At 45.5% G+C, this 26,894-nt stretch overlaps 1 protein-coding gene and 1 pseudogene across 3 annotated transcripts; both read left to right on the plus strand.

Annotated features, from left to right (window-relative positions):
- The first annotated feature begins 15,129 nt into the window (after positions 1 to 15,129).
- LOC100998064 (golgin subfamily A member 8S-like) lies at positions 15,130 to 26,618 on the plus strand. Of its 3 annotated transcripts, none has more exons than XM_031668969.1 (19): positions 15,130 to 15,909; positions 17,624 to 17,743; positions 18,333 to 18,392; positions 18,575 to 18,655; positions 19,508 to 19,546; positions 19,807 to 19,854; positions 19,943 to 20,027; positions 20,123 to 20,232; positions 21,260 to 21,346; positions 21,452 to 21,559; positions 21,753 to 21,840; positions 22,219 to 22,337; positions 22,701 to 22,769; positions 24,112 to 24,187; positions 24,618 to 24,832; positions 24,916 to 25,016; positions 25,099 to 25,196; positions 25,287 to 25,442; positions 25,566 to 26,618. In XM_031668969.1, the coding sequence occupies exons 1-19, from the start codon at positions 15,826 to 15,828 to the stop codon at positions 25,745 to 25,747; spliced, it is 1,926 nt and encodes a 641-aa protein (XP_031524829.1). In that variant the 5' UTR covers positions 15,130 to 15,825; the 3' UTR covers positions 25,748 to 26,618. The 3 variants fall into 3 exon arrangements, with proteins under 3 accessions (XP_031524829.1, XP_031524827.1, XP_031524828.1); XM_031668967.1 differs by lacking the exon at positions 15,130 to 15,909 and adding an exon at positions 16,444 to 16,903; XM_031668968.1 differs by lacking the exons at positions 15,130 to 15,909; positions 18,333 to 18,392 and adding an exon at positions 16,444 to 16,903.
- LOC103875504 lies at positions 23,274 to 24,102 on the plus strand (annotated as a pseudogene).
- Positions 26,619 to 26,894: the final 276 nt, after the last annotated feature.

Here is a 26,894-nt window from a genome sequence, read left to right on the forward strand (position 1 = left end):
AAATTAGTCTGCATTTTGGTGTATCCACACTAAATGGTGACTGATATTAAAATGAAATTATCCTTAGGATTTGCAATCTTAGAGAAAACTTTTTCATTTTTTTTTTTTGGGTTACAAATTGTCTTCATTTACATTTGAGAACAGTGAGTCACAGAGGGATTAAGTAACTTATTCAAGATCTCACAAGTCTTTGATTTGAACCCAATCTTTTAACTCTGAGAATTCAGTCACTCTTATTTGGAAAAACTTTTTAACTGATATGGATCCTCTAATTTGGGCTTCCTATTATTCATTATTAGTCAGAAGTTTTGCAAGCAGGCAGAATTCATTTTGCCAATTACAGAATTTTCCCTCAGTTGCAGTCAAGGTTCATAAAACTATAACTATTTATCTTTAATTATCAATTTTTTTTGAGATGGGATCATGCCCTTCTCCTGCCTCAGCCTCTCAAGTAGCTGGGATTACAGGCACCTGCCACCATGCTCGGCTAATTTTTTTTTTTTTTAATTTTTAGTAGAGACGGGGTTTCACCGTGTTAGCCAGGGTGGTCTCGATCCCCTGACCTTGTGATCCACCCGCTTCGGCCTCCCAAAGCGCTGGGATTACAAGAAATTTTTTTTTTTGACACAAGATCTTGCTCTGTTGCTCAGACTGGAATCCAGTGGCACAGTAATAGCTCATTGCAGCTTTGAACTCCTGGGCTCAAGGGATCCTCTGCCTCAGCCTCCCAAGTATCTGGGACTACAAGTGCATACCATCACCTCTGGCTAATTTTGTTAAAAAAAGTTTGTAGAGATAGGGTCTTGCTATGTTGCCCAGGCTGATCTCAAACTCCTGGCCTCAAGCAATCCTTCTGCCTTTTTCTCCCAAAGTGCTGAGATTACAGGTGTCAGCCGTTGCACCTGGCCAAAACTATAACTTTATATATATATATATATACACACACACACACACACACACACACACACACACGTGTATATCTGTTTAATATCAAAGATGCAAATTAATACTTTCTTTGAGTGAGCATATTAAAAATGCAGAAAATATTGAAGTAGTTTTTTATTTTAAATAAATTGTATTCTGTATATTTAAGGTATACAACATGATTTTATGGGATATATATAGATGGTTAAAAGATTACTGCAGTGAAGCAAATTAACGTATCCTTCAACTCACATAGTTACCCATTTTCTTTTTGTTTTGGTGGCAAGAGGAGCTTAAAATCTCATTTAGTGTGAATCCCAAATACAGCACAATTTTATTACCTATATTTCTCATGTTGTACATTATATTTCTAGACTTGTTCATCCTACATATCTGCTACTTTGTATCCTCTGAGCTACGTCTCTCCATTTTCTCACTTGCCCCCCAAGTAATTTCTTAAAGTGTCTCATATAAGAGGGCAGTAGCTTTCAGCTTAAACTTTTTCTTTGCATATATTTAAGTCAATTTCCTTGAGGTATGCTTTTCTCTTCAGAATAGATGTAGGTGTACCACTTTGATGTTGACACTAATTTACACAGAACTTATCTTCTGCACATCTGTCTCTATCTCATCTGTGTCTCCATCTTTGTATCTATCTATCTATCTATCTATCTATCTATCTATCTATCTATCTATCTATCTATCTACCTACCTACCTAAAGCAAATTCATGCCCTTCTCCTATTTATGGAATCGAGACCACAGACGGAGATGAGGGAAGAAATTTGGCAGGAATGGGGATGTGTATTATCTGTGGCATAAGGAAACTTTACAGAACTAGGGTCAAAAGTATACTTTCTAGTTCTTTCCCACGGCTTTTCACTTTGATGTAGTCCTTGTCAGGCAACTGAAGTTTTATTTAAGTTCCCTGATTCTGAGAACATGAAGGTATAGTATTCAAGTTTGGTCCCTTGAAACCAAAAATTTTGTGAAAAATTTGTCATGCAATACGTGGCCTTTTGTATCTGGCTTCTGTCACTTTGCTTAATGTTTTCAAGGTGCATTCATGTTGTGGAGTGGACCTGCACTCATTCCTTTTTTTTTTTTTTTTTTTTTTTTTGCCAAATTGTATGATACACAGGTGTTCCTCAACTTAACTGTGTCCTGATAAACCCATCTTAAGTTGAAAATATCATAAGTTGAAAATGGATTTGCTACCTTGATAAATCTATTCTAAAGCCAAAGAATCTCATGTTGAACCATCGTAAGTTGGAGACAATCTGAATGACATTTCTGTTATCCATTCATTGGCTGACAGATATTAGGTTGTTTCCGCGGTTTACTCCTTATTTCTCATACCTGAAATGTCCTTCTTCCCTCCCTTATTGTTTCATGTTTAAGTCATTTAAGACTCAGCTCAAAAGTCACCTCCACAAAACCTTCCTTGATACCTCTTTCCTCCTCAACTCACTTGGATCTTTTACATTTATTTATTGATTTATTAGACAGAGTCTCACTCTGTCGCCCAGGCTGGAGTGCAGTGGTGTGATCTCAGCTGACTGCAACCTCTGCCTCTGAGGTTAAAGTGATTCTCAAGCCTCAGCCTTCCAAGTGGCTGGGACTACAGGTGCGTGCCACCATGTCTGGCTAATTTCTTTTGTGTGTATATATATATATTTTGTTTGTTTTTGTTTTGAGATGGAGTCTCGCTCTGTTGCCCAGGCTGGAGTGCAGTAGTGCGATCACAGCTCACTGCAACCTCTGCCTCCCAGGTGCAAACAATTCCCCTGCCTTAGCCTCCTGAGTAGCTGGGATTACAGGCACCCGCCACCACACCCAGCTAATTTTTGTATTTTTAGTAGAGATGGGGTTTCACCATGTTGGTCAGGCTGGTCTTGAACTTCTGACCTTGTGATCCACTGGCCTCAGGCTCCCAAATTGCTGGGATAACAGGTGTGAGCCACCATGCCCAGATTTTTTTTTTTTTTTGATAGAGACAGACTTTCTCTATGTTGGCCAGGCTGGTCTCGAACCACTCCTGGCCTTAAGCCACCCTCTCACCTTCACCTCCCAAAGTGCTGGGATTATAGGCATGAGCCACTGTGCCTGGCTTGCATTTAATGTTAATTATGAAATATTTTGAACTCAGAACAAAGGGCATGCTCAACACCTATGTACCCACCACAAAATATTAACATTTTGCCATATTTGCTTCTGATCTTATTTTTTTAAAGAAATCAAAAGTCTTAATACATTTCTTTCCCTTCGTTCCCAGAAGTGTGACAATTATCCTTAAAGCTGAAATGTATCATTCCCATGCATGTGTTTTATACTTTCCTAGTACAGGTTAGCTGTGTCCTCTGCTCGGGGGCTCACCAAGCTGAATCAAGGGACTCACAGTCCTCTTGCAAGTTCATTCAGGTCATTGGCAGAATTTAGTTCCTTGTGATTGTAGGACTGAGGGCCTGTTTTCTCACCGGCTGCTGGCCAGGGGTTGCTCTCAGCTATTTAAAGGCTCATGCCCCAGCCCGTGACACTCTCACAGAATGGCAGCTGACTTCTTCAAAAGCATCAGGAGAATCTTGCTCTAGTCTGCCACATAACCTAGTCACAGGAGCGGCTATCCCACTATTTTCACAGATCCTGGTCACATTCAAGGGGAGGGAACTCCTCTGGCTGTGTACACCAGGAGGCAGGAATTTTTCTTTTCTTTCTTTCTTTTCTTCTTCTTTTTCTTTTTTCTTTCTTTCTTTTTTTTTTTTTAAGTCTTTTATCCCTAAAAGAGGCAGGAATTTTGAGAGGCAGGAATGTTTTCCCCAACAGAGGTAGGTTTGTTTAGAGTAATGTCCTACAAACGAAATGAAACAAAACAAAACACCAAACAAACAAAACCCCATAAAGTCTTTTTTCCCTAAAAGAGGCAGGAATTTTGAGAGCTATCAGAATTCTACCTGCCACATCCCAGAAATCTGCATTTTTCCCAAGTTTCTAGCGATTGTGTTTCTGATGGCTCACACTGCTTTATTCCATTTTTAAAGAGTATTTTATTGAAAAGCATTAGGGTTATGGTTTTAAAAATCTTTTCCCTAACAGAGATGGGTTTGTTTAATGTCCTACTTTTGACTGAATAGCTGAGATTCACTTTAATGTAAAGATATTTTATAGCCTTATTAATTTGGGTTCCTTTAAAAATGGTATCAAGCAGTGTTTCTCAAAGTGTGTTCTGTTAGCCACCTATATTGGAGAGTTGGGAGGAGAGAGTCTTTATCTTGAATTTAAGGGAAAAAATCTAAAATACTTTTTATGATGAAGAACAGCTTCATAACTCCCTAAAAAAAATGTGCATGTATATATAGAAATTTGCTGTCACTGACCTCTGCACCTACAAAATCCAGTCCTGGGGACAGGCATTCTTACTGTTTGCTGAGGGATGATGATTTACAGATTCCAGAATATCTCAGTGTGAATTTTGGTGAGAATCACTGCACTGAAAAGAATGGCAGTATTGCAATTATACATGGGGGTTTTGGTACTTTATGTTTATATAGTGACTCTGAATTTAAAGGTATAGCAATGTCTTCTTTTTTGAAAGGATATTATGGACACTGACAAAACAATGCAAACTTTGCTCTCCTTGGTCAGACAGTACAACCCAAAGATGGTCAAAGTCGCAAGGTATGTATGACATTTTGACGTATAATATTTTTCTCATTTGAAGGAGGATTAAGAGATTACTTCTTCGTAAGGATAAATGTTTTCAACTGTCATTTTATCTTTAAGAAGTAATATAATCTCGTATAAAACTTAAGATATAATCTTTTAAATAATTTTGTCATGTGTTAATAAAGCTCATAATTACAGTCACTTCCTTGCCTAATATTAATGTGTGTTTTTTCAATATGCTAATTATATCAGTTTGTCCTGAGTAGCATGGCAGAGGATTTTGGGCCCCCTTAAAAAAGTAAGAAGGATTCCAAAGGGGGTGAGGAAGTGATAGGAAGGGGTGGGCCCTGAAGATCTGGACCTCCTGGAATTGAGTGATGGATGCTGCATCTTCTTTGTGTCTATGGTGAAATGTTATAATGTCTGCTTCCTTTTTTACTAAGTCAGCCTCACCTTCTCACCTTCCCTGTGCTGTTTGACCTTTGCTTTTATAGTTCTACCTGGGTTTATTTCTCATTTTAGTTTCATCTCTCCACAACTCTGGAGTGGCATTGTTATTCCCACTTTACACATAAGGATACTAAGGCATAGGGAATTGCCCAAAGGCACCGAGCTAGTCAGCTATAGAGATGACATCTGAACCCAAGAAACCTGGCTCAGAGTTTATGCTTTTACTACTTTAAGTTTTTAATAGAATGACATCAAACAAACTTTTAAGAATGTGGTATTTTTCTTTTACAATAGCATTAAAAAAATTTAAGTCTCAGATCAAATGGGCAGTTTTGTGTAGGGGTCAGGTAGTGATCTTTTATTTTTTTCCTGAGTGATTGACAGGTTTTTATAAACCCCTTTAATCACAGTATGTGTCAAACATCTTTGAATCAGAATAAGCCTTTAATGAGCCATGTGTCTGCAGTTTGACTGTATGAGCTTTTCTAATATCCAGTTCTAGAGTTTCTCAGTGAGTTTTTCTTTTAAATAGATTTGGGACGGGCACTATAAGAGTATAAGTGATGTGTTAAAGGACACTAAGTAGTACCCTGTGAAATGGCAAAAACCGTAATCACTTTTGCAACAACGTAATAGAAACTTATCGGTGCACTTGCTTATTTTTCTACCTGCTCTTTAGGGTTTTCAATGTCAACCTACCGTGGCATAGACTTTAACCCTCTGGGTATGCTTTTGTTTTTCTTTCCTGGTATATGCTGTGGAATTGAGATAGACTGGTTCGTGAAGGAGAGATTTTGTATTGCCGCAGGTAGGACATGCTCAAAAAATACTCAGGTCATTTGTTGATGCAAGTTATCTGTTCACCATAGTTTTGAAGCACTGACCTTGCATACATTTCATGTATCTTCCATGAACTCCACGTCAGTGCTGCTTATAGGATATTCAGAGAAAAACTCAACACTAAGAAATAAGATTGTTGGCCAGACGCGGTGGCTCACGCCTGTGGTCCCAGCACTTTGGGAGGCCAAGGCGGGCAGATCACAAGGTCGGGAGATCAAGACCATCCTGGCTAACATGGTGAAACCCCATCTCTACTAAAAATACAAAAAAAATTGGCCAAGTGTGGTAGCAGGTGCCTGTAGTCCTAGCTACTCGGGAGGCTGAGGCAGGAGAATGGCATGAACCCGGGAGGCAGAGCTTGCAGTGAGCTGAGATCGCGCCACTGCACTCCAGCCTGGGTGGCAGAGAGAGACTCTGTCTCAAAAAAAAAAAAAGAAAAGAAAAGAAAAGAAAAGAGAATGCATGGCCTAGATGACTTCTAAGGTTCTTCCCACCCAGTTACTGTTTTCCTGTTCTAGGCAGAGCAGTAAAGTGAGAAAGACATGGAGAGGGGAGTTTAGTCCGGCATTTCACTGCCAGTTAACCTGAGAAACTCTTCCATATTTAATCTCTCTGAACGTATTTACTCATCTTTAAAGGGGAACGATTGTTAACATCTTTTTCTCAGGGAAACTATGTGAGTCAAGGAGATCATATATTTGAAAATCTTTTTAACTACAAACACTGTTTCACTTTGGCTACAATGTGATCTCATTGTAGTGAGCAGCCAGCTAACTGCTTAATTGTGCCTTTAGAATGTAGGGAAGATAACAAGATTATTAGCATATTATATATGTAGCTTGTTCTGGAACTGTAAATATGCTCTTTCTTTTTGTTTTTTACAGAACTATGAGTGAAACATACCATAAAATTCACTCTTTTAAAGTTGTACAATCCAGCGGTTTTTGATATAGTCAGACTTGTGCATCTACTACCACCATTTCATTTTAGAACTTTTCATCATCCCCAAAAGAAACCCTGTACCCATTAGCAGTCATTCTCTCTTCTCCCAGCCCCTGGCAACTACTAATCTACTTTCTACAGAACGTCTGTACAGATTTGTGTATTGAGGGAATTCTGCATAAATGGACTCATGCAATATCCTTCTTTCACTCACCATAGTGTTTTCAAGGTTCATCCAGATTGGAGCGTGTATCAGTACTTCATCCCTTGTTTTGACTGAATAATATTTCATTGTATGACTATATCCCGTTTTGTTTATCCATCTGTTGGTGAACATTTGGGTTTCTACCTGTTGGCTCTTATAAATAATGTTGATTTGAATGTCTGTGTACAAGTTCGAATACCTGTTTTCAGGAGTATATAATTGCTAGGTCAGATGGTAACTCTACGTTTAACATTTTGAGGAATTGCCAGACTGTTTAACAAGGTATATGTACTATTTTACACCAGTAATGTCTGAGGGTTCCCATATCTCCACATCCTTGACAACACTTGTTACTGTCTTTTTTATTATAGCCATCCTAGTGGCTGCGATGTGTGGTATCTCGTTGTGGTTTTGATTTGTGTTTCTCTGATGACTAATGATGGTGAACATGTTTCCATCTGCTTATTGGTCATTTGCATATATCCTCTTAGTAGTGGTTACCCATTTACAGTATGGAAAATGCTTCAGATGCAACTCTAGTCATGCCTTAGGGATGGAGCTTTATTAAACATTCAGATCTGAAGGCATATGAGGTGCTGAGTTCTCCTAAACTCGTAATACAGATTGCACTGAGTTTAGTGATACCTTTTCTGGAGCATTCCTGAGTTCAGGTAGAGGGAAAGGTTTCCGCTGGGATTGGCTCATTATGTTCTTTCTAAATGGAAATGGAATTGAAGTGTCTCCACTACCATTTACTGAAAGAGTCATGAGAGACATGATTAGATGATCCCTGGGAGCCTACGGCTTAGGTCAGTGGTTCTCTACTTAGGCTGCACATTGGAATCACCTGAGAGTTAAAAACAAAAACCAGGACACCCTATGCCTGCCTCTCATCTCCAGCAATTCTGATGTGATTGGTCGGGGCTGTGGCCTGGGTAGCCTGTGTCTCGTCTCCAGCAGTTCTGATGTGATTGGTCGGGGCTGTGACCTGGGCAGCCTGTGTCTCCTCTCCAGCAGTTCTGATGTGATTGGTCGGGGCTGTGACCTGGGCAGCCTGTGTCTCGTCTCCAGCAGTTCTGATATGATTAGTCAGGGCTGTGACCTGGGCAGCCTGTATCTCATCTCCAGCAATTATGATGTGATTGGTCGGGGCTGTGACCTGGGCAGCCTGTATCTCATCTCCAGCAATTATGATGGATTGGTCAGGGCTGTGGCCTGGGTAGCCTGGGTTGTGTTTTTTTAATGGTACCAGGTGATTCTGATGTGCCATTCACGTTGAGAATCACTTTAGGCCCTTTCCAGCTCTTTAAACACATGTATTTATCTAGGAAGGTATGAAAGCATAAGTTTTCTTGAGACTGCCTTTAACATCTGTAAAGGCTTTCAAAGCACCTTCCATAACCTTTTTTAATGGCTGAACATTTTTCAACAGGCACCATTTGGGTTATAAAATTAGCTTTTGGTAGAGTTGACTCATACCGCCTGCAGCTTTTGCTCTCAAAAATAAATACTGGTTCTTTAGGCACTCTAGTTGTTTTAGCCTAAAGTTCCTCTTTGTAAGCCAGTTATTAAAAGTTGTGATGCAACCAGGGCAAAGTGGCACACACCTGTAGTCCCAGCTACACGGAAGGCTGAGGTGGGGGAATCGCTAGAGCCCAAGAAGTCAAGGCTGCAGTGAGCTGTGATTACAGCACCGCACGGCAGCCTGGGCCACAGAGCGAGACTCGTCTTTTTAAAAACAGAGAATGTGATGAAAGGTGATGCTTGCCTCTCCCACACCCTTTTACAGAGGCTGCAGTGAGCCAAGATCGCGCCACTGCACTGCAACCTGGGTGACAGAGCAAGACTGTCTCAAAAACACAAAAAACAAAACAAAACAAAACCCAAAAAACTACATATTAAGACAAGTAACAAATTAAACTAATGGTACAGACTACTGCTTTGTTTTCAGAAGATATCCTCCCCAAAAGTTACTGGTCTAAAACACAGTAGTACTATCTCTGTTTAGTAAGAACCCTGGCAACATAACAGTGTTCATATATGTAAAGTGCTGTTCTTGCCTTTCATTTCAGAATATACAGTTTAAACGTGAATGTCTGGATTTTCATTTTATAGCATGTTTGTGTCATTAGTGAAACTGGAAAAGCAAAATACAAAACAAGCCTCAGTTGTTACCTTATTTGGAAAAAGCATCTTTTCGGGTATGATTAAGTTAAGGATCTTGAGGAGAGATTATCCTGGTTTGTCTCAGTGGGCATTAAATCCTGGCACATGCTTCCTTATAAGAGGGAGATAAAGGAGATTTAACTTCAGATAGAAGAGAAGGAGGCCCTGTGACCATGGAGGCAGAGCACGGAGTGGTGGAGCTGCAAGACAATGAATGCCAGCAGCCACCAGAAGCTGGAAAATCAAAGGATGGATTTTGCCCTAAGCCCCTGAGAGCACTGGCTCTGCCAATACCTAGATTTCAGCCCAGTGGTACTGATTTTGGACTTCTGTTACCCAAAACTGTGAGAAAATAAATTTCTGTTGTTTTGAGTCACCAAATTTTTGGTGATTTGCTGTAACAGCCACAGGAAACTAATATACATGCCTACCTGGGTCCAGCTGTGTCCTGTGACTCCTGCTTTGCTGGGACAGGCAGGCTGCTCCATGCCTGCTGGCCTTCTGCCTGGGTGCTGGACCCTGCAGGTTGCTCCGTGCCTGCTGGCCATCCTCCTGGGTGCTGGACCCTGCAGGTTGCTCTGTGCCTGCTGGCCATCCTCCTGGGTGCTGGACCCTGCAGGCTGCTCCATGCCTGTTGGCCATTCCCTTTGGTGCTGGACAGTGCTCACATTGTGAATTGCACTGGCCCTGTGAAAAACACCTGCAAATGTTGCCAGGAGAGGCGTTAGTTCTTTCGTTGGCAACCCTTGTTTATTGCTTATGCCTTAAGCTCTGTGCCTCCAAGATCCCTTCTCTCTGCCTTCATCGATGCCAGGAAGGCAATCACCTTTTGCCTTCCTTTGCCCCTCAGCAAGTAGCATATCTCCATGTCACTTTAAGCATCAAGCACACAGAGCCCAATAGAATGCTGAGAAGTGTCTGCCTGCAGTGACAAGGTGGTGGAGACATTCTCAGCCGGTAACTCCAGGGCTCAGGAAAACAGCTACGGGAAACCTAAAGTTCAAAATGCTGAAGTGAAAAATGGGAGATCACAACAACGGGAAGCAAAAGCCCCTTTTAAAAGGGGTGGCTCATGCCTATAATCCCAGCACTTTGGGAGGCCGAGGCGGGCGGATCACGATGTCAGGAGATCCAGACCATCCTGGTGAACATGGTGAAACCCCATCTCTACTAAAAATACAAAAAAAATTAGCGGAGCGTGGTGGCAGGTGCCTGTAGTCTGGTTTTACAAATTTGGTTGTACAAATGTACTTTCTTTTGACCTGAAAATGCAAAAACTTACTTTCTCCCCACTTTCTGAGACTCTGCAACCTTAAAGGGAGAGAGGGGTGCTTTAAAGGAAAGGTGGTGGTGGCTGGTAATGGGTAGCAGTGTCTACTGTATACTTCCTTTCCCGAAACAAGTCCCTGTCTACTGTCAACATTTCCAAAATGTGAAGACCAACTGTGGTGTTAACTCATTAACTAATGACTAGACTTTGAGTGATTGTGGAAGCAAAATCTCAGTGAGTGCCTGGATGTTCTAATTCTGTTAAATCAGTGATTGCAAATTCTATACAATATTCTCTTAGCCCAGTGGCAGATTTAAGGAGTGGGAGATAGATTTCTATGTTTCAGAAATCAAATACACAAAGAATAAAATTTTTTAATTCCATGATTCTTTGCCCAAGTTTAATTTTTTAGAGAGTTTTTCTTTTATATTTTCTTTCCTTTCCATTAGACTGTTACTTTGAAAGGTCCTAGGGTTTGCGCTAAGCAAGTGGGAAAGACACTGGCTTGGATTCTCCAGGATAAGGGAGTGAGGAGGACTTCTTTCCCTCATTTTGTTATTGAATAATGTCACGATAACAATTATTAAGGTGAATGGTCTATAGTAGAAGTTTTTAGATGCCTTCTCTACAAAATAGTTTGGTTTAGTCAATGCAAGGATGCCTTTGGTTAGCTGGAATGGAAGATGTGCAGGCTAGAGTGGTCATGGCAACTCTTCTGGGGGGAAATGCAGCATTTGGAAGGGTAGGAAGCAGAAGGAATCTCAGGCAAGGGAAAGGCGTGGGCAGAGACCCGGAGGACAGAACAGGTTGTGGTGGACTTGGTGTCCACATAGCCCTCATCAGTGGTCTTAGCTTTTGTGTCTTCAAAATTACCACAATTTGTGTTCTAAAATTGTTATCCCCTTATTTTTATTTCAGGCATGTTATCTGTGTATTTTGAAATTTAAAATAACAGTAAAGGAGAAATGAAATTATTTTGTTGGAGAAAAAGTTAAAAGGTTAAAACATCTTGATGTAAATAATTTTCTACGGGGAGATTTGGTACATCCCCAGAAGCTGTCTTTGGTTCAGAAAACAGTCTTCAGACCTAGAAAGGACTTGAGGATTCCCAGAGAGGAGCTGCACGGTCTGAACCATTGGATTCTCATGACAGAATAAGTAAAAACAATTTTAACCATGAAACCATGCAGTAGGGTAAGGTCAATGCCATTGTCAGAGGAAAGACTTTTGGCCATCACAGGATGGGAGAGAAAGTTTGAGTTGTAAAGAAAACTCCAGTGCCATTTAAGGGAATGGGTTTTTCTGCCCCTATTCTTTGGAATATTTAGGGCTAACTTCTTAGTTTTTGACATCATAAAAATTTCAAACTATTTTGTTCTAAGAGCCATTTCAAACAATTGACTACAATTTCAGAGCAATTACATGAGAGTAATACCAATAGAGTTTTTAAGTTGCCCATAGTCCTATATCCCTAACAATTACGCTCATGCTTGCATGTTCTCTTTTTATCTTTACTGTGTGCATACTTTCTTAGTAATGATGTGTAGACATTGTTTAAGCAGGAATAATTCTCGAGATAATTTTGTATGTTTCCTTTTTTCTTTTTAAGGTGTGTATTGGGTGGAGGAGCATTATGCATGAAACTTCTCACAAAACAGGTGATTATTTTCTTATAATACTCAATTTTCACCCTCAATAGAGTGTTTTGATTATGTAAGTTAGATTGTAAGTAGAAGGTTCTCTTAAAGAAATTTTCGTGTTTTTTTTTTTTCATAGCCCCTACTTTTGAGGATGAAAAAGGTAAACCAGTAAAATGACATTTTACTTGGTGCTGAATCTATGCCAGGATAGGCATTAAGACTTTCCTCTATTTAAGGTTCTAATTTGCTCGTATTGGGCACTTAGAACATTGGTTTGTTCCTTTTTGTGAGATTCTAGAAATGTTCCACTTTTACTTTTCCCCCTTGACTCCAGACTTTTTAACACCGATCTGCTGCTGTTGAGGCATATGCCATTTTGTTAGGCCTACTCAAGTGGGAATCAGGAATGCTGCTGTGTTCCAGAGATGTTTTATTCTTCCTGTGGGGCTGAAGCAGTGCCTACTCGATAATTGGTCATTGTTCAAAGAAATGCCTCCTGACTCAAAGGCAAAGCCAGAGTGCAGCTTGGAGCAAAGAAGGTACTTTCATTAAGAATTTTACATAAACCGTAAGATATATTTTGTATTACTTTGTGAGCCTTGTTCCTGTCTTGATTTAATTCTTTTTGAGAGAATTCATTTCATTTTCATTTGGTTTGTTTTCTTCTTGTTGCAAAGATGATCTCTAGAAAAGATAGAAGTATAAGAAAATTTGCAGATACTAACTGATAATCACTTAATGATTTAGTACCTGCTTGTTTAGTCTTTGTTATATTTACTGTAGGCAAACATGGCGACAGTTGTACATTTATTATTGGTATGTATACCCTAGTAAGTTAAAAGTTATATATACTTTGAAGTTTTTTGCAAAATTGAGTTCATATTATAGAATTAATTTCTGATGAACTTTTACATGCTAGGCACTAGTCTTTTTATTTATGGATTGATTTTTACTTTTTCTTTCCCCTCTGTGCCTATGCTTACCAAGTCTTTTTAATTTTTACTTTTTATTAATTCTTTCAATCCTCTTAATAGCTTAAAAAGAGGATATTATTAATATCTGCATTTTGTAGATGAGGTAACTGAAGGTGGGTAACTTATCCAAGGTCACAGGTGGCAGAGCAAGGATTAAAACCAGACAGTCTGGCTGCCCAAGGCCCAACCGAGAGGAGCTGAGAGCACGCCATGGGACAGAAGGATGTTGTTCAGGCTGGTTTTCTGTTCAGTTAACATGAAATGCAGGCTGTAATCTTAATGCTAGGACATTACTGAGAAAGTCTTCCAAAGCCATAGCTTTTTTACCATGACCGTGACTTTTAGCAAGAATTTTTGGTTTAAAGGCCACATGGTGCTCTAAGAAGCTTCTGTTCACTTTTACAGAGGGACTGATTGTTGAGCTAAATAGTGAAATGCTGGAGCACACAGCCTTTAGGGCAGGTTCTGACCTATTTCTGTGGTCAGGAAAGACATCTGTCTTTCCCTGCTGCCCACAGCCTCCCGTTATTCACCTTCAGAATTTCCTAGTCTGTGATCACATTCAGATGAGAGATCTGTTTTGTTTTTTCCAGGGTAGGAGGAAGGGAGTCACCAACAATACTAAGCAGTCTAGTCTCCTGTGTGTAAATGAGCAAGATTGTGGAGCCAAATTTGAGAACCTTGTGTAATCCTGAGATTTTCCAAGAGAATTCAAGAGAATGTCAGGATTACGCTTGGTGGTAAAGCTTGGTGGCTTATGTTAGTTGTCTCCACAGCTCTCATCAAAAGCAGGCACCGATACTTTTTGTAGGAAATTATCTCTACCTGAAGCCTGTAGGGTTTCCAAAGATTAAAAGCAGGCAACTATGAATTCAGATAAATCATAACTTCAAGTAGTCAACCCAAGATATTTGAGGATTGTTAGAAACAATGAATAATATGTTTCCCAAAGACTGTAGGTTTTGGAATCATCAGATACAGAACACAGACTTCAAATATTATAATTGTGAGAAAATAGTTATGTGTGAAATCTAATACATGTATATATATATTCATTCATAAAATTGAGCAAGCAGTAAGACCACCAGAAATGATGAGGAAGACCTGAAAGGAAAATGGATGAAATACAGAAATAAAATACATAGCCTGGTATGGTGGCTCACAGCTGAAATCCCAGCAGTTTTGGGGAGGCTGAGGCACGAGGATGGCATGAGCCCAGGAGTTGGAGAGAAGCCCAGGCAACATGCTGAGAACTCATTTCTACAAAATATACCCCACGATCACCACAAACACACACACACACAAATATATATATATACATACACACACACACACACACACACACATACATAGCTGGGTATGGGGCACCTGCCTATAGTCCCAGCTACTCAGGAGGCTGAGGTGGGAGGATCACTTGAGCCCAGGAGGCCAAGGCTACAGGTTCGTGGTACTGCACTCTAGCCTGGGTGACAGAGTGAGACTCTCTCTCTGAATAAAATAAAATTAAAAATGTAATTGTTGAAATAAGAGACTCAGTGGATGGATTAGACATGAGAAGAAAGAATTAATTGGTTAGATGATTCTCTGCAAAAAGTAAGTCAGTATGTTAGAGAGACATGAGGATAGATGATAGGGCAGAAGTTGGTGGACTTGGCAGGGACAGGGAGATCAGAATGAGGTCTAAAGTATGTGTTAGTGAAATCCCTGGAGGACGTATTAAAATATTAGAAAGTGAGAGAAATAGAAGTTCCTTGTTTTGTTTTGTTTGTTTGTTTGTTTTGAGATGGAGTCTTGCACTGTAGCCCAGGCTAGAGTGCAGTGGAACAACCTTGGCTCACTACAAGCTCTGCCTCCTGGGTTCACGCCATTCTCCTGCCTCATCCTCCCAAGTAGCTGGGACTACAGGCACCCACTACCATGCCCGGCTAATTGTTTGTACTTTTAGTAGAGATGGGTTTTCACCATGTTAGCCAGGATGGTCTCAATCTCCTGACCTCCTGATCCTCCCGCCTCAGGCTCCCAAAGTGCTGGAATTACAGGCATGAGACACCGCACCCGGCCCAAAAGCTTTGGTTTTTACAGATATTAAACATGTGTTTTGTTTAAGAAAAAAAAAATCTTAACAATAACATAGAAGAATAAGAGAAACATTTTTCCAAAAAAGAGAAACCATTGTGATTATTTTATCTTATTGGAATGTTGAATAATATAGTCTACTTCATTAACCATCAAGCATGCTATGGATTTTCCATTTTTATATGATCTGTATCTCAGTTAACGTAATACTGGTAATTTTTGTACTGTATGAAAAGTATAGGCCAAAATCATAGACCTTGAATAGAAGCTGGGTCATGAAGATAACTCTGGAGGAACAGATACATACACAAAAACTGAAAAACACACATATAAAGTACACACACATATATTTTTTAAAGTTTTAAAGCTTTTAAAGCAAAAGCCAGCCCCTCCCCTCTCCCAGAGTGGGTGGCCTCTCCCCTGTCTTAGACTGGGTGGGGACAGCGGTTGCATGGGCAACTTTCCTTGTGAGCCACAGGTCCCTCTGGCCATGCTGCTGTCTGGCCACACCCCCTTTCCCTTTCATCTTTCTCATTGACCAATGGGCTTGGAGCATTAAGGCCACACCCCTATTCCGCATTCTACTGGGGCCCTGGTTACGCCTCCTCTGGCTCAGTCGCACAGCAACCTGGTTGGTGACTGGAGGTGTTCATCAGTGCTCGCTGGGATTTTGCTGATGTGGCCCCAACCCCGCCTCCCTCCCCACCCTGCGATGACAGGAGAAACTCGAGAGAGCAAATTGGCAGCAGCCAAGAAAAAGGTAAGAACACACTAGGTCATGGCCCCCCAACCCAGTCACAGATGCCCTCCGATGACAAGACTCCTGCCAGAGTCCATACCACTTCTGAGGCACACCAGACTGGGTCCCCCACCCCAGTGCCTCTGGGCTACCCCCACCAAAGTTTTGTCAGTCAGCCCCACCCTTCAGCAAGCAGCCCTGTCCCTGCCCTCGGCAGTCACCCCAGGGTGACTTTGGGCGGGTGACTCCTGGGGCTCCCCACTCCATTAATGGGCCCTCATCTCCTGCTGCCCCAAGCTTGACCTCCCTTGGCTCTTTGGGCTCACATCTCCAAGAACCTGGGTCCCCCAGCCCCAGGCCCCACCCTTGCCAGTCATCCCTGGGTGACTTTGGGACTACGGGACTTTGAGACGCTGGTGACTCCTGGGGCTCCCTGCTGCAGACTCTGCCCTCCACTCCTGCTACCTCAAGGTCACCCTCCCTGGGCTCTTTGCACTGGCGTCTCCAAGGACCTGGGTCCCAACCCTCTGTTTCCCTCCCCCATTGTGGAGAAGTGACTTGGACACGCTACTGATGTGGTCCCTCCCCCCAACCTGGAGGAGTAGAATGTGGTGATGTCACAATCCACCTAGGAACTGTCATTACTGGAAGACCGGCCTTTGATCTTATGACCCAGTCCCCTAAGCGTTCTCACCCCATTTCTGGTTCCTCTGGTCATAGCGCAAATTTCCAGCTGGAAGGGGAATGGAGACTATGGGACCTAGGAGGAAGAGGTTCCAGGCTGCCTCACTCCCTTAACATCGACATTGACAGAGGGAAAAGCCTACAGTTCCCCTGTAAGCGCAAAACGTTGACAGTATCTCTGGGTGGCAATGAGAGAATGGGTTTGGTTTGGTTTTCTCCCAGGTTTCTACTTTCCAGAGAGATTTTAACGTTTTTTTCTGAGTTCTCCACCTCATATTCTAATTCTCCATGGTTCTGGGACCAGACTGCCCTTCAGTCAGTATTCTCTGAGGTGAGATTTGCTCATCTTCTGAGGAATAGATCTTGGGGAACTGAATTTGACAGCTTGAATCTTCCTCATATTATCTCAACCTGCGGTACTTTGAGTGCCACGGGATAAATGTGGGACATCTTTCTGAAGCATCAGGTTCCCTTGATTCTCTTGAGATCAAGAGAAAAAACATTAATGTACTTAGGGATGACAGTCACATAGGTCTCTAAGAGTATACCAGACTTCTCTCTGAAATGAGGTTTGGGTTATCCTCTTTCTGATAAATTCCCAGATTTAACAGAAAGGCTGCCTTCTGCCATGAGGACACATTGATATAAAAGTTTGAGAGGTACTGGTGCACTTCTTCACATTAACAGACGTGTGAGGATGTATGACTCTAAACCACACGGCATCCAGTTCCTGCCTACTTAATGTTTAGTTTTCTACCTCTGCCTCTGGTTTATGGTCCCTGGCAGTTGCTGTTTCTTGATAAAAACCCAGAGTTTGGAGTCAGAAGACTGAGTTTCAAAGTTCCAATATTGCCTTTTTCTTTTCTTCTTCTTTTTTTTCCTATCCATATCAATCCCTCTCAGTCACTAAATGATTGTGACAACACCTTGTACAGTTATTGGTGTCATTAAATCAGATGGTGTATAAGAGCATTTTGTAACAATTGTAAAGGAGGATGTGGCTGTAGGAGCTGATAGTTCTCATGAGGATTACTGATCTTCTTTCCCACAGTTAAAAGAATATTGGCAGAGAAACAGCCCTGGTGGTCCAGCAGGAGCGAAGAAGGACAGGAAAACAAATGGCAGTGTCCCTGAGACAGGCACTTCTGGTGGTTGCCACTCACCTGAGGATGTGAGTCTTGGCTGACCAGGCTCCTGGGGACAGGGGGCACAAGGGGCAGTAGAGGGTAATTGTTAAGATTGTGGATGGACTGCTAGGTACTAGTTCAGAATTCTGGGTTTGAATCCTGCCTCTCCATCTGTTAGGGATATGATTTAGGGCAAGTTGCTTGAGCTCTTTGGGCCTCTCTTTGCACATCTGTATAATAGAGGTGGTATTATTGTTTGACTTCCATTTGTGAAGTTTAAATGAGATTTGTTACTGTTGTTTTTATGCTAATCCCTAGTACATGGCCTGCTGTAAACACCCAGGACACCCAGGATATGGTCATTGCTGTTCGATTTTCCTCATCCCCAGTCTCAAGGGGAAGCCAGGATAATGAGAACAGTCACTTGTCATCAGGATTCACTGAAAGGGCCCCAGGGTGGGATGGTGGGGAGACAAAAACCATGAGAGAAGTTGGCACAAAGGAGTTACGGGACAAAGGGTCCAAGATAGGCAGAAAAGAAAATGTTGCCAGTTGATGGGGAAGAAAGGAAGTCAGAGGGCTCTGACACTGAGGGGGACAGAACATCTCCATGTGCACTCTCATCTCTTGTAGTCAGCAACGGGTATCCTCGGGGAGGGCCCTACATCATTTGCTCCCCTGAAGGAACTGGAGGTAAGAGGCTCTGGGCGGAGGTGCAGTGACCCTGCAGGCCAATCCTCCAACCTCCTCCCATAGCAGGGACTGGGTGCCCCTCTGCCAGCTGAGACAGCCCACACACACCCCAGCCCTAATGATTGTTCTCTCTACCTCTCCATGACTCCTCCTCGACCTCCTCCTCTCTGCATGCGCCTCAGAGCCCGTGCCAGGAACTACCAGCAGCCCTGGACTCGAGGTCCGTCAAAATCAGCCAACTGAAGAAGACCATCAAATCCTTGGTAAGAGTCCAGTGGGGTCCCCTGATTCCACGCTGCCAATCCTGGGCTCCAGTTTTCCCTTGGGGCCCTGAAGAAAGGGGCTGGGGGCTCTGGTGCCAAGGACAAATAGGGAGCTGGGGTGCCCAGGCCTCACCTGGAGGGACCCCAGAGCACGCAGCATGGCTCTTCTTTTGCTGCCCTCTTTGCCGACTGTCTCCTCTCCACACACCCCTGCTGGAGTCCTTGCTACACACGCCCTGGGGTTGTTGCCTCTCGGGGAAGTGCGAGCCTGACTGGTTGTCAGGGGCCCCGTATTTCTGCTGTGACTCAGTCCCTAATTTGCTCTTTGATTCTGGACAAGCTGCCTCTCCTTTTTGGACTCGCGTTTCCAGAGGAGGTAGTGAGTATCAAAGGTGTCTGTTAGCTCTGAGAGTCCGAGATTTAAAGGCCGCCTAGAATGGAAACCTCAGGGCCAAGGGCTCCTGACTGTCCTTTTCTTGCCTATATCTGCTGTGAAGAACCGTACCTGGCCCATAGGTGCTCAGTGAATGCTTATTGAATGAACACACTTTTCTAAATGACAAGCTGGCAGAAGAGGGGGCCTTTCTCAAACTCCATCTCTAGAGGTTTATGTTCCTGTCCTCTCAAGAGATTCCAGATTCAGACTTTGAGTTCTGTGGCTGTGGGCAAAAACCAGCAAAGATCCAAATCCTCTGTCCTTGGGCGCTTGAGGAGAGTTTACCAGTTCGTGTTCCCATTGGGTCTAAGAACTCTGCCTTTAAAATCCATTCCTGGCCCTGCCTACCGCTTCCTGGCCTGGGGAATAGAGTTGAGGGGCCACCCTCCCTCACCTTAATTTGACTCTCCCCACAGAAACAAGAGAAGAAACAAGTGGAACATCAGCTGGAAGAAGTAATGTGATTTGTTTGCTTGGGACATGACTGCTGGGTTTGGGGGACACTCAGATGTAGTGGCCCCAGTCTCATCTCGCCCACTCCCAGCCTGGGGAAGAAGGCTCACCCCTCAGATTCTACCCCATCCCCACAGGGTCCCTGATAACCTGGTCCCATGGGTGGGCCTGTCCTGGGGCATTGGTGGCATTCTGGGGCATGTCTCTTGCTGTGCCATCTCCGCCTCCCCCTGGTAAGAGCTCTGTCTTCCTCTTCCTGTAGGAAAAGAAGGCAAACAATGAGACACAGAAAGCCGAAAGGGAGCTGGAGGTGAGTGGAGGGTGTGAAGGTTTCTCCCGTCCTCCGGGGAATGTTTCTTTCCTTCTCTTCCAGCACTTGCTTGGCTTTTCTCCCAAAGGTTCAAATCCAGAGACTGAACATACAGAAAGGGAAACTAAGTACGGACCTGTATCACACGAAACGCTCGCTCAGATACTTTGAAGGTGGGAATCTGGGCACCCTGTCATCCTTCAGCCTGGCACTTTGACAGGTCTTTAGGGGGAGTCCTTTGGGCCCCATCTCAACTCTCTCATTACAGAGGAGTCCAAGGATCTGGCCGACCGCCTGCAATGTTCATTGCAGCGTAAAGGAGAGTTAGAGCAGGTTCTCTGTGCTGTCACCGCCACACAGAAGAAGAAGGCGAACCTGGTGAGTCCAACCACCTGCCCCGTCCCCTGGGAGCCCGGCTTCGCAGATGGAGGAGTGAGCCTAAGGGTCCCTTCTGCAGGATGGAGTGGCCTGCCCAGGAGGCAGCATGGCCTTGTCTTGCTGCTTTTGTGTGTGGTTGTTAGAGGCAGCCTGGGGCTGAGTCAGCTGCTGTGGGTGAGTTGGGGGGCGCGGTGGGGAGTGAGCACTGGATGCAGAGCTTGGAGGCCAAGTGCCTGCCCTGCCCTTACCTGGCTGTGGTCTTGGCCAAGTCCTAGGTGGGGTATTGGGTACTTGTTCTGTGAAGGTACAGAAGATTACCTTTAGTATGATACCATTTCTGTAGAGAGGAAACGTGTGTGTGCGTGTGTGTGCACATATTATGATAGTATACATAAAACACGTCTGCAACAGTTCAAAAAAACTCGGGAGAGAGCAACAAGGTGGCTGGGAGATACTTCCCTTCTGTACCTTCTGAGTTTTGGACCATGCAAAGGTCTCATCGTTTCAAAAACTGAACAAAAGATTATTTTTCCCCTTCCTATCTGTGCTTTCAACCCCAGCAAGAAAATGGGCTTAGAGAATCAGATAGACCTGGGTGTTCAAATCCCAGCTCTGCCTAAGTGATGTTAGGCAAGCATTTAACCTCAAATACTCCATGGTTTTTCATCTACACAATAGAGGTCGTCATAGTAACTGTCTCCTATGGTGGTTGTGAGGAGTAAAGGGGATTGCTAGCATGGTGCCTGGTGAAGCACTCCATAAACGTTCAGACAGTGGTAGTAATAACAGTAATAACAAGAGCAATATTATCTGATCTCTCTGGGCCTCTGTTAGGCAGCTGTAAATTCCATCTCATTCCCTGTCCCAACTTTACTGAGTTCTTCTAAAACCCAGACCATGGGCTTGGAAATGCCTTGATGTTTACTGACCGAGTTGTATATAGAGCCTAGCTCTAGCCCTTTTAAGGGGCACTGTGTGGAATGGCCCAGGCTCCCCAGATTGAAACTTCTCACTCTTCACCATCCAGTCCTCGAGCCACAGGAAAGCACGTATGGAGTGGAAGTTAGAGTGGTCCACACGGGAGCAGGCACTTCTGAAAGCACAGATGACCCAGGTGAGGTTTTGCAGAGGGAGGGAGGGAAGGAAGATGACCCCAGGTGGCCAGGAGCAGGTGAGGACCAGTGACAGCCCTTCCTAACTTCTGTGCCCATTCTTGCAGTTGAAGGAGTCACTAAGACAAGCGCATCTAGAGAGGGATGAATATGTTCAACATCTAAAAGGAGAGAGGGCCCGGTGGCAGCAGAGGATGAAGAAAATGGCACAGGAGGTGAGATCTGATCCTTCAGCCCCCTGACCTTAGATGGGTCACGGAATCTTTCTGGGCATCTGTAAAATGGGAACAGTACAGCCAGAGGTGGTCATGGGTCTGGGCTTTGTGGAGGTGGGGGCAGAGAGGGAGATGGCAGCCACCAGCCACCAGCCCCTCTCTCCAGGGCCCTTTCCCCCTGTGCTTTGGGCAGGTTTGCACCTTGAAGAAGGACAAGAAGGATGGCATGCGTCGGGCAGAGAAGCTGGAGAGGAGCTTGTGCAAACTCAAGAACCGGATGGGTAAGATGGGGCTGGCATGACCTGGGAGCAGGCCTGGCATCAGAGGGCTGTGGGGGACTTAGAATGCCCCAGGGAGGTGGGTGGATGGAAGAGCTTTGAGGCAGAGGGAAAGAGGTCTGTGCCAGGAAATGGCAAGTCTTGTCATCTGTGTGAGCCTCAGTGTCCCCATCAGCACAGAGGGCCCATTGTCAGCCACCCACAGTGCTCTCCATCTGAAAGTGGTTGGAAGATTGGCTACCATCCGGGTGCGAGGAATCATTAGCAGTGCGGCCAAGTTTGGGGAGCCTGAGAGGAGCTGTGCACCGAGAGGAGGGGTTTTGTTGTTGTTTTTTGGTTTTGGAGAATCCAGAGGCCCTTATTGTCTGCTTCCTTTCTCAGCTGAACCCCTGTCCCCGGAGCCCCCAGCAGTGCCCCCTGAGGAGGAGCTGCAGCACCTGAGGAAGGAACTAGAGAGGGTGTCAGCAGAGCTCCAGGCCCACGTGGAAAACCATCAACACGTAAGTCTCCTGAACCAGGCACAAAAGGAGAAGCTTCGGGAGCAGGAGGAGAGGCTTCAGCAGCTGGCCGAGCCACAGAGTGGCTTCGAGGAGCTGGTTCATTGCCCCACCTGGGGAGCCTGCCCTCCTCCCTAGCCCTCCAGGCCTTTGTTTCCTCACCTGTAAAATGGGGCAACGTAGCCCTCATGTGAAATGTTACTTCTAAAGGCACCTGTGAGCCAGAGCCCCGCTCTGGTGGCTGTGGGAGAGAGGGGATGATTTTTCTAACCTGCCTCCACCCTTCCCGGTGCCATGGGAGGCAGACACCGAGTTCTGGGGTCTCCAGCTGCAGTGGGTGGCTGCTGATTGCTTCTCTCTGTCCAGAACAACGAGAACAAGAGCGCAGTGCAGTTGGAGCAGCAAGTGGAGGAGCTACAGGAGAAGCTGGGCGAGGTAAAGGAGACGGTAACCTCCGCCCCATGCAAGAAGGCCTGGGAGGCGGGCACCAGCCTCTGGGGATGGGAGGTGCCAGGCCAGAAGCAGCTCCAGCCTGGGGGAGGTGACCCCACCACCCTCCAGGGCAGTCCTGAGACTGTTTCTTGCTTCCTGCCCTCTGACTTTTAGAGGTGGGTAGCCCTGGGCTCCCTCAGGTCTGGACATCATCATCCCAGCTAGAGGCATAGAGCCCCCCAGTCATAGGGGAAGAGATAGTGGGATAAGAGGCTCCTTATGCCAGGCACGGTGGCTCACGCCTATAATCCCAGCACTTTGGGAGGCTGAGGCAGGAGAATTACTTGAGGTTGGAGTTCAAGATCAGCCTGGCCAACATTGTAAAACCTCATCTCTCCTAAAATTACAAAAAAAAAAAAAAAAGCCTGGCATCGTGGCTCATGCTTGTAATCCCACCTACTCAGGAGGCTGAGGCCCGAGAATCACTTGAGCTCAGGAGGTGGAGATTGCAGTGAGCTGAGATTGCACCACTGCACTCCAGCCTGGGCCACAGAGTGACACTCTGTCTCAAAACAAAACAAAAAGGCTCCTTAGATTAAAACTGGATTCCAGCCTCGGTTCCACTGGTCACCATTCAAGTGCTTTGCATCTCTAAGTCTCTGTTTCTTTAACTTCAAAAGGAAGTTAGCATTTTCCTTACAGAGGTGCTGAGGATTAAATGAGATAATACATGGAAAGCATTAGGCCTCTAACACGCTTAGCAGATGGCGGCTGGCTCCCACTGCTTTTCCACCAGTCTGTGGCCTACAGTTTAAATGGTGAAGGAGGGTATGAGATTTGAGGCTGAGGGAGGAGGCATGGTGTTCTAGGAAAGGGAGGCAGTCACTTAGGCCTGGAGCAAGGGGCCAGGGGCCTGGGAAGACGACAGAGCCCCACAGTGCCCTCACTACCCTATTAATGGGCCCAGAATCTGGAAGCCAGCCGCCACGTGCCGTCATGCCCCGGGTCTTCCTGCAGGTGGAGCTGAAGAGCCAAGAGGCTCAGAGTCTGCAGCAGCAGCCAGACCATTACCTGGGTCACCTGCAGCAGTCCGTGGCCATCTATCAGCAGCAGGTGGCCGCCTATCACCAGCTGACCTCTGAGAAGGAGGCGCTGCACAGGCAGTTACTGCAGCAGACCCAGCTAATGAACCAGCTGCAGCAGCAGGAAGCTTGGGGCAAAGCGGTGGCCGAGATGGCCCGCCAAAAGTTATAGGAGACCCAGGGGAGGGAGCGGCTGAGGACGGGGCCATGAGGGGGACGACCTGGCAAACTCCGTGCCTTCTTACTCTTTCCTGGCCTCTTAGGAGCACCTGGAGGCTGCCAGGCAGCAGAATCAGCAGCTGCAGGACCAGCTGCGCCTCACGGCTCTCCCTGGTGAAGGTAGGGGAGACCACTCAGAGGAAGAGGACAGAGCCCCAGGAGGAAGGGGGGACTGTTAGCAGCACAGGATTGAGGAGTTGGAAGAGACCTTTAGAACAGCTGGTCATTATGCCGACCGGGTGCCTGCACTAAGTTTGGCATCAATATGGCGACCTCCTGGGAGCGGGGGGCCACCAAGTTGCCTAAGGATGGCTGAACTGGCCCAGGTCAGAAACGGAGCAGGTCAGAACTCCTGCACCGACCAGTAGTGGGACTGTGCCTGGGCGGTATAGCAAGATCTTGGTTCTTAAAAGAAAAAATAAAGAACAGCAGCTCATTCCTCTCTGGGGAGGGGCTGGCTCAGGGTTACCCAGTGAGGGTGGAGGCAGAGTTGGGCCCACAGTCCTCCCTTGTTGGGTTGTCTGAGGAGCCCTCTGGCCACCCCCCACAGGAGATGGAGGACATGTGGACAGTGAGGAGGAGGAGGGACCTCGGCCCATGCCGAGCGTCCCACAGGACCTGAAGAGCTGGGAGGCCATGGTGAGCCTGACTCCCCCTGCACCCATTTTGCCAGCTTCCTCTGTGGTCCCAGCCCCAGGGACTGGGGGCGAGTCTGTGATCGGGGAGCCCCAGCGGGGCCTGCGGGAAGTCATGGAGAAGCTGGAGGTGAGTGAGTGCTGGCATGGGCCAAGAAAGGCAGGGGTGGGAAAGGCTGCTACCGAGATGTGACCCCATTATTTTGGCTCCAGAGCAGCCTTATGGACCTCCTGGAGGAGCAGACAGACCTGAGAGAGCATGTGGAGAAACTAGAAGTTCAATTCATCCACTACTGGAGGGAGAGATGCCATCAGTGAGTGGGAGGTCAGGGCACGGCAGGGGGAGCTGCAGGGCCCTCAGAGGGGCCCCAGCGTCTGAGCCCTCTCCTCCCGCAGGAAAATTCGTCACCTTATAAATGAGCCAGGAGGCAGTGTTAAAGATGCAGCACGGGGAGGACATCATCAGGCTGGCCCAGGACAGGGAGCAGATGAAGGTAGCGTGTGCAACATCTCTGCGGGGGTGGGGTGGGGTGGGCGTGAAGGGCGCCGGCAGCAGTGTGAGGGCTGAGCACCCCTCCCTCCAGGTGAAGCTGCTGGCGCTGCAGGAGATGGTGTTGCGGCTTGTGCTGACCACAACAACGAGCACGGCAAACTCCCGACCTCTTCCCAGAACCCTGTTGAGGAGCCCGGTCCAGGAGCCCCAGCCCCCCAGGAGACTGGGGATGCCCACAAGCATGGCGGTGAGTAGAGCCCTCAGGCGGGGCGGGCAGGCAGGAGCGGGGTGGGGGGGGACGGGCGGGGCTTGCACTGTGCTCAGATCCCCCAGTCACTGTCTCCAAATTCCCAACTCACTCTCTCCAAAGATCTTTGTGAGGTGAGCCTCAATGACATCGAGGAGCCAGCTCACGGAGAGGCCACGGAGGGATCTCCCCACAACAACCCTGCTGCACAGACCATCACGCAGGAGCACCAGGAGCACCCAGGCTTGGGCAGGAACCGCTCCATGCAGTTCTTTTGCTGGGCTTGGTTGCCGAGGAGGAGATAAACATCACCATCATCAAAGAGCTGCTCAAGACCTTTTTAAAAAAGAAAGTTACGGGGTTAATCTCCTACACAATTCATTTCCTTCATTTGAATGATTATTTGTGTTTCTAATTTATAGTTAAGTTTATTTGTAAAAAGTTAAGTGGGTCTCTGTGCCTTTCACTGAGGTTCACTCTGGCATCCTTTAGCATTTTTCTGTTTTAATTTCATAATTGTAGGTCATTAGCATGTATATTGAGTTTGCCATTATGTGGTGGGAGTTCAAACACACAAGGACCCACTGTTTGCACAAAACTATTCTCACTGGTTTGGAATAGGCTGCCTTGCTTTTTCAATGTTATTGCAGCATGTATGTTCATTACAGAATTCAGATAAAATTTGCTTATGTTCTGCTACTGTTAGATCTAATCTTAATCACAGTGAGCTCTTCATTAGCTCAATATGTGGTTTACCTGCAAGTGTCACTGTTGATTACTTTGTAATATGCCACCTGAGTGTCTGGATGGCGGGAGGAGGGAAACAAAGAACAAAAGAGACTAAGATGGCGTATTTCCGGGTTCTTCATCACCAACTTTCCTGCGCCGGGGAAAGACAGAGGTCAACTGCGCAGGCGCAACCTGATGTCCGACCAAGGAAACCGAAACCTACCTGGCCGCCCCTACCACACGGCCGGACCCGCCCATGTCCGGCCTACTGTCCTCCCACTGCCAGGCCCAAGACATAAAGCCGCTCTGGGCAGACACGCCGCGCGAACTTCTTCCACCCCTCCTCATATGCGGACCCAGGAACTTCGCCCCAGAATGCCGGAGACCCGTGAACTTCGCCCTTTCTTCTTTCACATTGGCTAGCTAATAAAGTTTCTTTTTACTTTGCCTGCTTGCCTTTTCTCTGGCGCCTGCTGTGGTGGTCGCACAAAACAAATCAGTGAGTACTGACATTAGAGTTGTTTAAAGTCCGAGAACTGGAAACAGCCTTTCCCCCATTTTCTGTGTACTGGTGATGGGAGTAATAACCTTTTGGGGAGCTTTTTAAATCTCACAGAAGAGGACAGTGGCCTGCTCCGGCAGGAATGTGCGGGATACAGTGTGTTTCCTTTGTTCCGGTGCCAAGAATGAGCGCTGTACTATGGCAGTTCCCTTAGGATTCGT

The sequence above is a fragment of the Papio anubis genome, chromosome 7, assembly GCF_008728515.1.
Source record: "Papio anubis isolate 15944 chromosome 7, Panubis1.0, whole genome shotgun sequence".
In the NCBI taxonomy this organism is placed as follows: domain Eukaryota; kingdom Metazoa; phylum Chordata; class Mammalia; order Primates; family Cercopithecidae; genus Papio; species Papio anubis.